The sequence below is a fragment of the Perissodus microlepis genome, chromosome 5 (assembly GCF_051167445.1).
Source record: "Perissodus microlepis isolate ML-2025 ecotype Zambia chromosome 5, ASM5116744v1, whole genome shotgun sequence".
Taxonomy (NCBI): Eukaryota; Metazoa; Chordata; class Actinopteri; order Cichliformes; family Cichlidae; genus Perissodus; species Perissodus microlepis.
The window spans coordinates 6,536,404-6,551,894 of NC_140465.1; the positions used below are offsets into that span (position 1 = coordinate 6,536,404).

The 15,491-nt window shown below is 38.2% G+C and overlaps 1 protein-coding gene across 2 annotated transcripts in view; it reads right to left on the reverse strand.

Moving 5' to 3' along the window:
• Nucleotides 1-15,491, reverse strand: part of cntn6 (contactin 6) — a 130,072-nt gene that overhangs the window by 52,432 nt on the left and 62,149 nt on the right. For both annotated transcript variants that reach the window (XM_084927528.1, XM_084927529.1), the window contains exons 2-5: nucleotides 12,852-12,912; nucleotides 5,071-5,217; nucleotides 2,018-2,141; nucleotides 1,607-1,782 (exon numbers count right to left, since the gene is read on the reverse strand). In XM_084927528.1, the coding sequence (XP_084783654.1) occupies nucleotides 1,607-1,782; nucleotides 2,018-2,141; nucleotides 5,071-5,131 (361 nt within the window). In that variant the 5' untranslated portion in view covers nucleotides 5,132-5,217; nucleotides 12,852-12,912. The remainder of the gene's footprint in view (nucleotides 1-1,606; nucleotides 1,783-2,017; nucleotides 2,142-5,070; nucleotides 5,218-12,851; nucleotides 12,913-15,491) is intronic.

The window sequence follows — 15,491 nt, forward strand, 5'->3', positions numbered from 1 at the left end:
TTTTTGGTTGCTTCTTTTATGCTCAGTCACACTACGGAAAAAAAAAATGATGGAAAAATCAGTGCTTGCCTGGTGATTTTTCTGCACGTAGCTGCAGCGATCAACTGGTCAACCAGAAGTTGAGCTTACAACACCCTCAACCTCTGGACAATCACTTTCAATCACAAGGGGACACAGGTTGCATGGTGTAAGGCAGCCTGGCTTCTAACAATCACGGTCCGACTGCAGTGAAACAGAGTCAGTCTGCGCTGATGAGCGCAACTCGTCTGCATCTCTTTGCAGTTGAATCAACTCAGTTGTTTACCAACAGGCTTTAACAGCAAGGTTTTCGAGCAGCTATGCAGTCCTGTAGCAACTACATCACTATTTGTTTCTAATATAAGAGGTAAGAGTTGCCATAAATCTGCTCGTGGCGTGGTCACCAACCACAGTTTTAATTAGTGAGTATGAGCCGCCTTCATGCAGTACTTTTGTTAAACTTCTTTGGGCATGTCTTACCTCTACAACAAAGAGAAGTTCACACCCCACAATGTGGCGGGGCGTGGTCTGGACATAACTGCGGATGCCGTGCAGGTGCGTGCGCTTTCCCAGCACGGCATCAGCAATCATGTCCCATCTTAAAATCTGTACTGGTTCCTGTTTTGAGTGTTGTTGTTGGAGTGTTCGGCTGAGCTAGGAAACTGCAGCCTTGTGTGTCTGTGAACAGTAACCGAGTGTGTAAATAAAAGTTAATGCTGAAAAGCATGTACGTGGGTTCTTTACACACAGTTTTTATCAGTGATTAATTATTAAAAATTATTAAAAAACAACTTTGCAAACAAAGGCCAGAACAGTTACATCAGCAAACTTGAATTTGTTAACTTCACAGCTAATTCTTTTTTAATCTGACTCCGTTTCATTGCTTAGTTTTCCCCTGGTCGTCCACGCTGGACCTGCAGAGGCTACACACGTTGTTAGCAGTGCACCACAACAGTTGGCTTATGAACATACTTAGAAGTTGGCAGGTTAAACATGATGAACTTCTCATCAGAGAAGCTTCTGTGGGTCTGAAATAGCTGTTTAATGACCACAAAGCTTATAATATGCTATATTGATAATATTGTACTGGATGTAAATATGTTTTATATGGAACACTTAGAGGGACATCACAACTATCATCTAACAAATTTACTAGCAAAGCATTAAGAGTAACACGAGTATAAAAACTGGGATCAGATTTCAATATTTCTGAATATCTTACCATTCAAATAAGGAAAAACAGCCAAAAACAACCATTATCTCTGTCCAGTATCATGTTCTTGCCCAGAACAGAATACAGAATACTTCTGGGGTTTAGACACCTGGCCTGACGAATAAAATATTGTGTTCTGGGATTTTTCACCATCTCCTGACATTTTAAAGACCAAATAAATCAAATGATTAACCAGGGAAATTATAATAAGGATAAATGGAATTAATCATCGGTCGCAGCCCCACTCTAACTGTTTTGCATTCCGTTGAGTCACACATAATATCACACCGAGTCAAAGTGGGGTGGGAGAGGGGGATTTTTTTTCACTGCTGTGACAGTATATGCATATTTAAAAAAAAATCAGAATCAACTCACATGCAAACTGGACTTTTGCCTCCCTGCTGACGACAGTCCCGAATGTGTTGGTGGCAATGCACTGATACACTCCCCCGTGATTGATGACATGAGGGTTACTGATCAGCAGGTTCCCCTCTACAAGGCTGTAGTTTAGATCTGAGTCCGTGTTTATGTCTCTTCCATCTACCTTCCACCTGCACAGACAGACTGATGAAGACTGAAGCATTGGCACCATCAATGAAAAGTGATGCTGGCCAAGAACATGTAGATTTCCTGCTTTTCCAGAAAGCATCGCACAAGGAGACCAATGACTAAACACAAATACTTGTAGTGAACGACTGCATTAAAATATAAATGGGTTCTGTAAATTTGATCCCACACGCTGTAGTCTCACTTTGTAGATAAACAAAAAGCTGTCAGACCACTCACCTATAACGCGGAGGTGGGTTCCCTTTTGCTTTGCAGTTAATAAACACCTGCTTATCATCAGTGCTCATTGGGAAAATACTATCGCTAGGCTCCTGGGTGAAGACGGGACCATGGCGTGTATTCTCTGCAGAGAGAGAAAAAAACACAAGAAAAGTACAATGGGGAAAAAAAAGCACTCATTGCTCAGAAAACTGTGTGTGAACTTAACACCTATTATAATTAGCTGCCAACATGGCTCCTTGAGCAGATCCTGCATTTAATAAACGCTCTCGTGCACATGTCATGAGGCAGATAATACATTATGATGAAAGAGCAATTAACCAAAGATAACCCTCAAGCATTTTGGCTAACTGACTGAGTTTTTCTTCCTCTCCCGTACTCATTCTTACACATCCACATACACGGTTATGATCGTAAATCTGTGCAGCACATAAATACATTTGAGTAACACATGGCTGAAATGTTACTACTACCATTACTACTACTAATAATAATAATAAGAACAAGAACAAGAAGAAACAAAATACATCATCATTAGTAATCATATCATTGGTCAACATGTTTTCAGTGTATACAGGTATATATGACATGTATTTCACTGGTGCTACTTCTATGTGTCACAATGCTTTCAACAGTGTACTGTGAAAGGAAATAAAATTTATTGAGGAGTATTTTCATATGCTTTAAAAAACATGTTACTTTACCTCGCAGCTTTACAGATTTCCTTTCCTTTTGATTTGAAATTTGATACTTGAAACATTCCAATTTGTTCTGATTTCATGAAAAGTGGATGAATAGTTTAGTGCCGAAAATTTAGCCGACAAAATGTATTTTAGTCATTTCTGGTCTCAAGCTGACAAAGAAGCATGTCATAAAAATCAGAGTCAAACAACAATTTTAAGCATCTTTTTCAGTTTAAGTGGCAGAAACTGGTACCCCACTCTATTCCTGGAAATCACTGGCTAGCTGGCTTCCTCCTAATGATATCACACACACTGTAAAAGATGGCAAACATTTCCCAAGCACAGCTGAAACTATGACTTCTGGCAAAGCAGCTTCTACAGTATTGAATCAATAGTCCAAATATAAACGAGAGTGTTGAGCTTGTGATTATTGCAAACATTTCTAACATGTTTTTGCTCCGTCTTTGGAGGCCGTTGAGTGCAGATTGATGGGAAAACATTTTTTTATTAAAATACCAAAAGACAACAAATACATGAAAGTACAGAAAAGAAAAACACAGAATCCAGTTTAAGCTGAATTACATGTCAAGAATAATTAGAAAGATGGACAAGTAACCCAGCTGGCTAATTGAATTATGTTTTATTTCATCTTTGCTTTAATGCAAGCAGGATGACTTGGTTAAGATGTTTACACGAGAGCCGCAGTAATCAAAGTAGTGCCCCATTCTGCTTAGGATCTAATTAGACGAGCGCATGCAAAGCTGTATACATGTTGTCTGAGCATGCATGTCTGCTCTGTGAAGCTTGTTGTTTTGGTTTCCTCCAGCCAAACTATCAATACACAGGAGTAATTAACTGATATTGCACTAATTAGTCCCGTGAAATCTATCGTTTCTTTAGCAGGTGCACGGCCACACTGTGGCACTCGCCCTCCCTCTCCACCGACCACGTGTGTCATATGCCCAAGCTGCACAGCAGCGCTGCTCCGGGGGGAAAAAAATTGTCCATTTGTCTTCTGGTGCACTTGAAAGGATGAGGTGCTTTTCTTTTATAATACAGTCTTTAACCTTGACTAGGACAAAACGCGCTCCCTCCCACACCATCATCACCATCATCCTAATGAGAGTGGGAGTCTTTGCCTCTGGTAAGGGCCTTGTTTCCCCAACCTCTGAGGGCGGTGCTTCATTTTTTTACCCTGTTTGCGGTGTCCTTTAAATTAAACAAATTAATGAACCTTTAACAGCGGGGCTATTTCACCTGGGAAACGATTGGGTTGGTTTGAGTTTGTGCTCGCGAACAGACCTGCCCTGAGAACACGCCAACTGGACTGACCACCAGCACACATGAACACACACATACAAATTAACCTTAATTAGATTTCCTGGAAATGCAAGTGAATGTGCGCTCCGTAGTGAGCGTATGTATGTAGAGTATAGTGTGCAATGACATGTGCATAACCCTCTATTCTCTCCTCTGTGACTGCAGACTACATTATGCGCCTCGGTGAAAATGCTGACTTGAGTCGAGGCTCTAAATCAATGGGAATGCAAGCATAAATAACAATACAATAGACCCCACTCCATATGCTGTATCAATTTAAATGTATTCCTTGATGCCTTGTAAACGGTTGGCTTGAGTTGAGTATACAGTATATTCTTCAAATGTGACTGTCAACACTAAATCTCTACGCTGCGCAGGTTGCCATGTTCAGAGCTCTTAGCGAGATTTTAATGCCTTAGCTGTAACTCATGTAGGTATTAGGAAAATAAAGTCTAACACTCATCTGCTTTTCTCAAAGAGCATCTCAGCACACTGCGAACCTGTGCTGCTGGGGAAGAGGCACAGAATAATTGAGTGTTGAGGAAAGAGTGAGTATGGATTTTAACAGTGCTCTGCCACAATTCATGGAAGTGGCAGCAGCTGGACATAAAGCAAGAAAATTGCATAATAAAACAGCGAGGCATAAAAAGACAAGAGACAGTGAGTCCCACACCGGATGCGAGTCTCTTTTCAAATGTTGGTCTTAACAATGATTCACATCATGAGTCTGAGGTGCTCTGAAAGGAAAATATGAACTCTGATTGTGGCTTAGCGCTATTATCAAAATTTTGATAAATTGATGCACAAAAGTTTTACTATTTCCTACTAAACAGTCTAAACACTGATTTTAATGAACAAATTGGATCAAATTGGTAGATTTTACCCACAAGCAAAACTAATAGAGTGATTTTTGAGGTTTCTATCTTTTGGTTTGATGTGCAATAGTAACATAAACACGCATTAAGAAAAGGGAAGCCCTTCCTTGCTCGAGATCCACTGTATTCATATTAGGTGTGTGTTATAAAAAGGCGACTTCAATTGGCATCTCACCAGCAAGGCACTCTTTGAGTGACAGAAGGATTAACAGTTCCCATGGCAACAACATCTTCATTTTCCAAGGTCAAAGATTCTCCTTCTTCCCATCCAGTTGCCAGAGAGTGCAGAATATTTCCTGGGCAAACGCTCCTCCGTTTGGCTCTGAAAGAGATGGAAGGTAAATGTGTTGCTGTGAAGATGAGGAGATGCAGTCTACATCGAGCCTGCTAGGGAAGAGAAAAAAATAATAAAAAGATGGAACTTGTGGAAGACCGGTGAGCCATTAATAATTCATTCAACCAAATAAGCAGAGCCAAAATACCATGCCGAAAGGCCAGCTAGCAGTCGATGGGGGAGCTGATATTTGGTGTACACACTGCTACACTATCTCCAAGAGAAAGTCAAGCAGAAAAAAACCCCAAACTGTACAATATGTGTGGTAAGTTTATCACACTGATGAATGGAAACAGCCATTTTATTGTAGAAAAGCTTCAAACTTTTGACATTAACTTAGAATTAATAAGCAAATTTTTAATTGTTTGGGACTCTGTCGAGTCGGATTATGTGTAATAAAGAGGTAATAAAACATATAATCCTGCTTTTGAGTACCTCTATTGTTCAACATATTGTATCTAGACATAACATCTGCCCTGTTTTTAAAATGATCAGTGGCTCAAATATCTAAGAGTCACACAGAAATACCAGCTGATTTTTGCAGCTGCAAGGAGCATTTTAGTTTATTATTATTTAGCTCCCACAACCTATTTTGTCACGCGTACCTTATTCATTAGTGGCTTCTTGCAAACACAAGAGGAAGGAGTTCTCAGGTAGCAGCTATAGCGGGGGCACAAGCATTTTAGAGCTGATTAGCCAAACATTTACCTCAGGAGACGGTGGTCTTGAATTTGTCAAATGAAGCTAACTTGTAATGAATGCTAATGTTTCTTCATATGTAATTAGGCATGTGTTTGTTTACAAATTAAACATAACAACTAAATGTTAATAATATGCCAGTTTTGTGTTTACAGCTTGTTTTTCCTTGCAATGTAAGTGTGTGGACATGGTAGACTAATGATTTAAAGCTGTGTAAACAGAGCCTGACATCTTTGTGACATGCTATTAGTGCCTGTGTTGAAAGAAAAAGGAAAGATATAGTATAACTGCTATAAGGGTACATGAGTTTATGCTATTTTGTGGCATTATTGCCTTTAGTTTAGTTTTACACACTTTATATATATATTTGAAAAGAGTTTTGTGCATGTGTGAAGCTTCTACGGTTTTAAAAGTTGCAGTCTTTTTCTTTTATTTCATTTTATTCTATATTATATTTGGACAAAAGACGTGAAAGCTTCAGTGCTTCAGTCAAAAAGTAGTGCTTTGGGGTCATGTGACTAAAACAGTAAGGACAATGCTGTCATGTGTATAGGCTACTTTTCTTACATTTGAAACAAACACATAATACTCTTTTAAATACTGAAAACAGGGGAATGAATTCTTCTCTGATTTATAGAACAACTTTATAGATTGGCAGATTTATAGATCAAATATTCAGAGTGAACATCTGTGCAAACTATGTGCTTGGAAAGAGTTGGTCATGCTGAATCTTAGCCTGTGTGTGACCACAGTACGTGTTTAAATCTGACTGTGTTATGACTTGGAAATGAAGTTCAACCACTGATGCAAATTGCGACACTCGGTTACCGAGCTTCTTAAAGTATTTGTCTGCATGAGCTGTGTATTACACATGGCTGTGTTGATAATGATTCAAATCAGCAGGTCAGACTAAAATAACAAACGTGACGTTTTGGATCACTGTCAGGAGGCTGCCTGTTCAACTTGCTAACTATATTTGACTCTCCGTTCATGGAAAGCAAAGCAGAATCCACAAAGCTGACACAGCATTGAGAATAGAATAGAATAGAATAGAATTCAACTTTATTGTCATTGCACATGCACAGGTACAGGGCAACGAAATGCATGTACCTAAACATGTACCTAAAAATGTACCAAATCGAACTCTGACCCCAAACATTATTAGACCGCCTGCCATATGATAAAAGATACGGATGTGTTGACCCCCCAAGATTTATGAAGTACATGTTTACCACACATTTTGCCTTCAAGAAAGTTTTACATTGTACTGACTAATGGTTAACACACTGTTTTAACTTATATAAGCTTAACTTGTATGTAAAATATAAAAACAAAACTCAATTAAAAAGAGTCAGAAAACCTGCCGAGTTCTTTTTTCCAGGTATAAGTATTTGCTCATTTTGTACTCTGCAGTGAAGAATGGCCCCAAACTCCTCTTGAACATGCAGTCTTGCTCTGCAGCTGCTTTAAATGCGTGTTTGACGTTGCTGCCAAAGGATTTTTAACCAGTTACTAAAAGTGGGTTTTTTTTTCAGCAGTAAAGGGAATGTTTAAATGCTCTGTAAAAATAAATAACTAAAAGAAGAAGAAAAAGCCTAAAAAAAACCCCCAAAATATCAAATGAGCATTTTTTAACACATTTGGACCAAAGTTCAGGCAACTTGAAGTTTCCTGTTATGATGCAATCTACCTCAGATGGGATGTATTCCCGCCTTGAGTTGAGTAAAGTATAAACACTATACCCTCCTAGTTTCAAACAGATCTTTTCCTATAGAAGGGAAATGCCATAACCACTCGAATCAAGGTTCTTCATGTTGCTACAGCTGTATTTATAAACCACCATCAAATAAGAAAGTTCAACTACTGAGCTTCAACTGCTTCAAAAAACAAATTAAAATGAACTGTATTATTGTCAGGCAACAAGTAAAATGAAAATGCATGACTGAGTGATCAAGCCTGTGGCAAAAAACTCTTTTTCTTTTTTTACTTTCCCTCTAAACAATATAATATTGAGGTGTCAACAAACAGCAATCGACGTATTAAATGTGGTTTTGGAGAATTATTACATCCCTAATATCCAGTGTTTGATACATTTCCAGTGATTAAACAAAATGTCAGTGTTGTACAACAACAAATAAATTTGAAAACCTTACTTGAATCAACGATTGCTAGCTGCAGTTAATCAAGACAAAAAAAAAAAAAAAAAAAAAACAGGCGCTAAAACAGATAATGTCCACAACCAGAACTTCAACTATTCCTTTTCTTTTTTATTTCATCTCAATTCTTCTAATAATTTGGTCCGGACAGATGAATGTAAGAAAAACGCAAATCAAAATCATGAATAGAAGAAGGGAGAATGGACGTGTAGGGAGGAAATGCAGTCAATTTTTTCTTCTCTCTATTATTTATTCTGAGAGAGCTCAGTAGTGTTCATCCAAGCTTCGTCTTGTCAGTCATCATCATTGATTTGGTTTCCACTTTTTTAACCTTCAGCCTTTTTGTTTGTCATCCTGCCCACAGCCTTGTCATGAGCCTCAATCAAATACGGAAGGACTGATCAATAAAAGTTGTGGTTGATGTCTTTCCTTATGAGACTCACTAGATTGATGCATTTCCTGTTGTGCAGAAATGCAATGAAGAAACTTTATCCATCTAACAACTGAAGCCAGTCTTTTGACCTACTTAGGCTTCTGAGGTGTGAAATGTTCCCTTCTTTCAATAAACTGCCTCGCGTTGTGCTATTCTCAGCCTACTTTAGTGTCTGAGGTAATTATATGTTGATTAAGGTGCTGGATGAAGAGATTCTAAATGAATGACACCAAGCTGCATATGGTAATTACAGTTAGATGCGAGGCTTTTATTTTGGCCCAGAAGACACTTTCAATCGATGTGAAATGTTTTCCAGACATTTTGTCAAAATGCCTATCTGTGATCAATGCTGTTATAGACCAGCACCTGTAAGTAATTCCTAATCAATATGTTTTAAAATTCAGACACACTTGCTAAGTGCCATGTGAGCAGAACTCAGAACAAGTCAAATTAGACTTGGATGAAAACACTGAAAAAGCAGATCTTTTGCTTCTTTGCTTTTCACTGACAGTTATTACCGTGCCTTTTAAAGTTCTTGCTTAGAGAGTTTCAGAGATTTGAAAGCTCGTATAAGAAGATAAGAAGATCTAGCTGCACTCTTTGAGGTATAACTTGTAGATAGGACTGCATTATCTATATTAATCCTCCCATCATTAATTTTTGCATGTGAGTCAAAGACAGGCCATTTGCCAATATGAAGATACCAGATTAGGAATTAGAGTCGTTGGTATTTCATGGATTGTGAGGATATGAAACCATTAAAGCCAATAGGAGAGGTTGTCTAACAAGCCCCTGCAGCCTAAAGTCATTAGTAGACTTGCTCTGCTCACTGACAGATGTTAATTTATGCTCAGTCGTCCACTTTCACTTTTGGGATGATCAACTTTATTCTGTCCACTTGCAAACACCCTCGTTTGTTCACCATTCAATGTCGGGCTCAAGGATTCTGGTCGCATTTAGCAATAGACAGTAGCTATTTATGCGTAGTGCAGAGGCCCCAATCCCATAAGGTATATAAGTGAGGGAGCGGGCACTGTTCCCGTCTCAGACAGCACAAGTCTCTTTTAATGATGCATAGGTCCTTGGCATCCTCAGGGAGGATGTGTTTCTTGGTCACAGTCCAGAAATTTAAAGCAGTTGCTTGTGATCCCCATGATTAATTTATATACCCTAGAAAAAATACAATGGTAATAATTCTTGTGCCCAGTGGATGGTGGTCGCAGGTGTTGGAAATACCAAATGGGATGAGGCCAAGCTAATGGTGCCTGGAAGGGAAACTATCTGTCAAGGATAATCCCTAATACTGTAACACCCAGCATAGATAATGTCCTTTCCCCCACCTCTCTCCCCCCACTGCCCATGATATTGAGATAACGGTGCTAAAATGATTACATGAGGAATGGGTACTGACACGGATAAATCTGAGTATCCAGAGTGAAGTTTTGCCTGGTTTAACATTTAGTGAAGATTACCTTTCCCACTCTGAAACAGCCAAACTAAGCTAAGCATAAAATGCGGGGAGGGGGATGTCCTGTGAACTCCAGTGAACCACGTTCCACTTCATTACACTCTGAGTAATTGGTTAAATATGTGACTACAGAAATTAACTTTGCCAGCCTTGCGAGAGGTAATTAAGGCATTTTTTCCTCTTTTTTTGGAGCAGGGAGGACAACCAAGATAAACGCAACATTCAGCATCACACAGAGCCAGGTAAAGACTGCGTAATCATAGCACAAAGTACCAACAGCCTGAAAACACATCCCTGATTTCACTCACTCCCTGATTGTTCAGTAATTATATGGTACGCTAATGCTCATATCAACATATGCCTTCACTGTAGAGCTGTCGCTTCAAAGTCTTTGTTTTATCTTATCCAAGCTGTAAATATCCACAAACCCACCTGATCTCAGATTACAGTCCATCTTAAATCCCATCAGCCACAAGGGAGCGTGAGCAGTGCTGCAGCTCAGGTGGCAGACTGTCACTCATTGTACAAGTGCATATTACAAACACTGAGTAGGAGAAGGAGAAGAATATTGAAAGCTAACACCCTGCCAGTTCAATACAGACTTAGCAAACAGAACTGTACATGAAGTTAGGAAGGACCAGAAAGACCTCAGATGTGAGGTGAATACTTATAAATGCTCAAGGAAAGAAGATAAAGAATTCTCAGCTGTCTTTTGTCAACTTTTGCTTTTCATGTGGCAGGGTTAGGCCAGAATTTGTGATCAGTTGTATAGTTGGAAATGTTCCTACCAGTTTTCTGAAGCTGAAGGTTTCAGATAACCTTACAAAGAAGGACACAACCATCCTTTAAGCAGTCATGATTTCCTGAGTTGAATTTTTTTCTCTCCAGAGGACCTGAGCCATTACCCAGTGAGGTAATGTCTGCTAGCTCCATTTTACATTTTTAAGAAACATCCGGGTTACGTTAAGTACAGCTCCTAAATGATGCTCGTAAGGCCGCTGAGGAGGTGAAAGATGCTAGAGCTCCAAAACTGCTGTAAAGTTAGCAAGCTAGTTGCAGCTAATGTGGTGAGGGGGGAATGCTACCAATATCAAATTGCCATCCATTGAGGTAAAGTCAGTACATTTAGATGTAAATCTACAGTAGGTTAAACACCTTCGGTACAATGTGATGAGTATGCACAACCTTCAAGTAAAGGGGTGTTTACTTTTAGTAAAATACTGTGATTGGTTACTTTTCTCAGTAACACTGTAACATCAACGCTAACACTGTGGAACAAATATATACTGGCTTTAGCTTTCATGTACGGAGCCCCGGAGGGGACATGGGAGAAAAAAAAATTAAGACGGACTTTTGCGAGATCTCGCAAAACTAACTCGGGATCTCGCAAAACTTTTGCGAGCTCTCGCAAAACAAACTCGGGATATCGCAAAACTTTTGCGAGATCTCGCAAAACAAACTCGGGATCTCGCAAAACTTTTGCGAGCTCTCGCAAAACAAACTCGGGATAACGGGAAGAATGCGGCTAAAACTTTTGCGAGATCTCGCAAAAGTTTTAGCCGCATTCTTCCCGTTAGCTTCGAGCTAACGGGAGGTCGAGACCTACTACAGCCGGGAGGAACACCGCTTTCCTGGCACATCGTGCCTCGACCTCCCGGTTGGCTTCGAGCCGGCGTCCGAAGAATGCGGCTAAAACTTTTGCGAGATCTCGCAAAAGTTTTGCGAGATCCCGAGTTTGTTTTGCGAGATCTCGCAAAAGTTTTGCGAGATCCCGAGTTTGTTTTGCGAGAGCTTGCAAAAGTTTTGCGAGATCCCGAGTTTGTTTTGCGAGATCTCGCAAAAGTTTTGCGAGATCCCGAGTTAGTTTTGCGAGATCTCGCAAAAGTCCGTCTTAATTTTTTTTTTCTCCCATGTCCCCTGCGGGGCTCCGTATTCATGTCCTGCAATTGGGGTGAGAAATATAGTAAAACTTCAAAATAATATTTCTTTATATGTACGTTTTTCATGTCAGTCATGTCGTAATCTCTGGTGTAATCTCAGTTTCGCTCTACTGTAAGCATAGCTTGGGTGTGCATTTTATGCTGTAATAATTAATGTAAATTGTTTTTACTGGATGAATGAAAGTTAATATCATTTATCAATACTGTATGTCTGATAGATGGTTTGTATCTCACCTTGCTACAACAACTCAACAATATTAGAGTAAAACATATAATGGGAAATATGGAGGAAGAAAATGAGGTGTGAGGATGGGGAAACTGATTTAAGCAACTTTATATTGGGTTTCTTTACTATTAACGAAATGTTTCTATCACAATTACTCATTGCTTTATATAATTTGTCATTATTGTGGCCTCTTATCCTAATAATTTAATATTATCCAGATATATACATTTTAGTTACCAAACAAATTTCTGGGGATTATGTTGGTAAACAAGTTGCTTTACTGAAATACAACTACACTAATATTTTTTTGGGGAAATTGTATTTTAAATAGACTTACCTTCACATTTAATCTGCAAACTAGCTCATCAGGGAAGTAAAGTTAGAAAATAGCCCCTTTTGACTAGCATAGCAACAACAACATCGAAGTGTCTTTATTTATTGACTGCATATTTTAGATGAATAGCTTTACTTCTGCAAACCTAAAAAGTGTAATACTTTAAATACTTAAAAAATAGTAAATTGAGAATTGCCAGGACAGAACATACATCTGCCTACCCACACATTCCTAGGAAGAGCAGATTATGCTACCACAGTTCCTTTACCTGGAAAAACAGTAATTTATAGTCAGTCAGTCATTTATAGCATGTAATAAATCACAAAGGCCAAAGACAAGGATGTTTCACACTGATTGAATACTCACAGGAAGTAGAGTCTGCTTGCTCTTTCCTTCACAGGTAAGACACAATCAGTCCTTTGGCCAGCTAAGAAAAAAACAAAGGAAATGTTGAGTGATTGTAATAATACTTTCATGACAAGAGAATTCAAACTGAGTTTAAATTCAACCATACAATCTGCACAACCAAACAGGCTATTCCTTTAAAATCCCCTAGATTGAAGGCACAACGTGATACAAGATTAATAAGTGATATATTTCTAAAGAAAATGTACATCGGAGAGTTGCTGCAAATAATTATGTGAGGGAAAAACCTTCAGATATATAGATCTGCAGGAATCAGAATAAACGCTTTATCCTGTCACAGTGTTGAATTCTTTTTATGATTATATTATATGAAAATAATAATTTTGCTGCTCGCAGTAGGATGGCTAAAACAACAATTCATCCTTCGGCCAAATGTAATATTCGTTCATGGTGTTTTTTCAATCAGCATTTAAAAATCAAACAGAGCAGCTGTTCCTTTGTTGTACAATAAGTTGTGAATACTGATAGATTGGATGCATTCCTATAGTGTCCCTGTTTCTATCAGTGATTCATTCTCTAGCTTAAGTGAGCCACTTTAGAAATTAAATACAGTTTTCAGAGGGTGGAAATGTCAAAATAATTCTCATCTTTTCTTTGTTCATTATGTTTAATGTAAAGACTGTAAAGTTAAAGCTTTATAGGTCAGACTGTTTACAATATGTGATGTTTCTTTCGTTTAGACATGACCATTTGTGTTTGCTCTAATAGTAGTCATGTACAAATTTTGTGTATTTTACAAAACACAATTAAGTTGATCAGTAAAATTACTGAAATTCTACTTTTTTGACTGTTAAACAAGAGTATACAGCAATCATGGAAAATGGAAAATATTCCAACATGTATGGAATTGGGTTTGTATTAAGTAATATCCATATTAAGTACGTATAGCTTTTCCAGTTGAAAGAAAAGCATTTAGAGATTTAATGAAAACGAAAATTGCAGAGAATTTTATTTTTGTTTTATTAGTACTTTTGGTGCTTTTAGTAGTACTAATCTTTAGGTCTTATTGTCACATATATAGTTATTTCACAGATCATCACATTAATTATTTGGTCTATTCTTCTTTATTGACTCTAATGTTTCCATAGCTGCTGTTTAATAATGAATAATGAAAAATAAATAAGAAATAATGAAAAAAGGAATGAACAGAACTAGCTAATGTAAAATGGCAATGAATTCCACAATTTGGGAGATATTACTGTTTATTAGCTGATCTGAGCGACAAGGAAAGGGGGTGCAGTGCAAGTACAGCAGCTCTAAGACATAAGACAGGGCAAGGCTATTTAAGGACTGAAAAACACACAAAATCATTTAAAAATAAAGCCTAAAATGGACAGGCAGCAATCTGAATAACGATAAAACATCGGTAATATTCTTCCATATTCTAGTTAAAAGTTGGGCTGCAGCATTTTTGCACCACCTGAACCTGAGACCGGCAGGACTGGCTAACACCCACATAGAAATAGTTACAGTAATCCAACCAAGTTGTGATAAAAGCATGACATGTGAAAAAGAAATTGGTGACAGAATCAGAATACTTTATTAATCCCTAAGGAAATTATGTGGGTTACAGTTGATCCAAGACAGTAACAGACTAAACTATTAAAATAATACAATTTATTACAGATTTTACAAATTTAAGAAATAGCACTAATATATTAAAAAATGCTCAATTATAAATATCAAGAATTAACAGGGGTGGTTATCAAGAATATTGACAAAGAATATTACAGAGGTGGAATATATACGATTGATATTTGACTCTAACCTGTGAACTTTGTCATTCGCTATTTTACTGTAGAGCATGTGCAAAAAGGATGTAACTATTGCAGTGTTTACAGTGTATTAGGAGTTGTACAGGGAGAATTGCATGCAGCCCCGTGATAAATCCTTACTTTTCACATGCTGCTGATAATAAAATGCACTTCATTTACTGATCATCGGCAAGTGTGATCACTACTACAAAAGAAGTTGTTTTAGCAGTTTGCAAGTCTGGAGCACTGCGGTATGTGTTGACACAATGCCACATTTTCCACAATTCCCAAGAAGTGGACATCCCAGCAAATTTAGAAAAAGTTCTCAGGGAACCTGCAAAAAACCCCAAGATCTACATCTAACAAAACAGTCCTCAGTCAGCAAGTTAAATGTTAAAGTTCATGGCAGTAGAATTACAAAAGACTTGGACAAGTATGGCTTGTTGGTAAGAGATGCCAGGAGGAAACTTCTCTCTAAATAGGACATGGCAACACAGCTTAGGTTACAAAGTTGCATCTATACAAAAATGCAAAAGTTCTGGAGCAGGCACGACCAAAGTGGAGATGTTTGGTAGTAATGCACAGAACCATATTTAGCAAAAACCAAACAGAGCATGTTTGCACAAATGGAGGAGATTTACACCATCACTACCAACAGAGGTGAAGATTTTGGTCCAGTCTGCACTCATGAAATCCTGTAGTGGGATCTCCAGAGAGATGCATCAATGAATGAATGCCTGGAAACTTCTGTTAATTGGAGCAAAACTACAAGGAAGAGTGGGCCAAAATTCCTCAACAATGGCTTTCTTCAAGTTATTGCTATTAA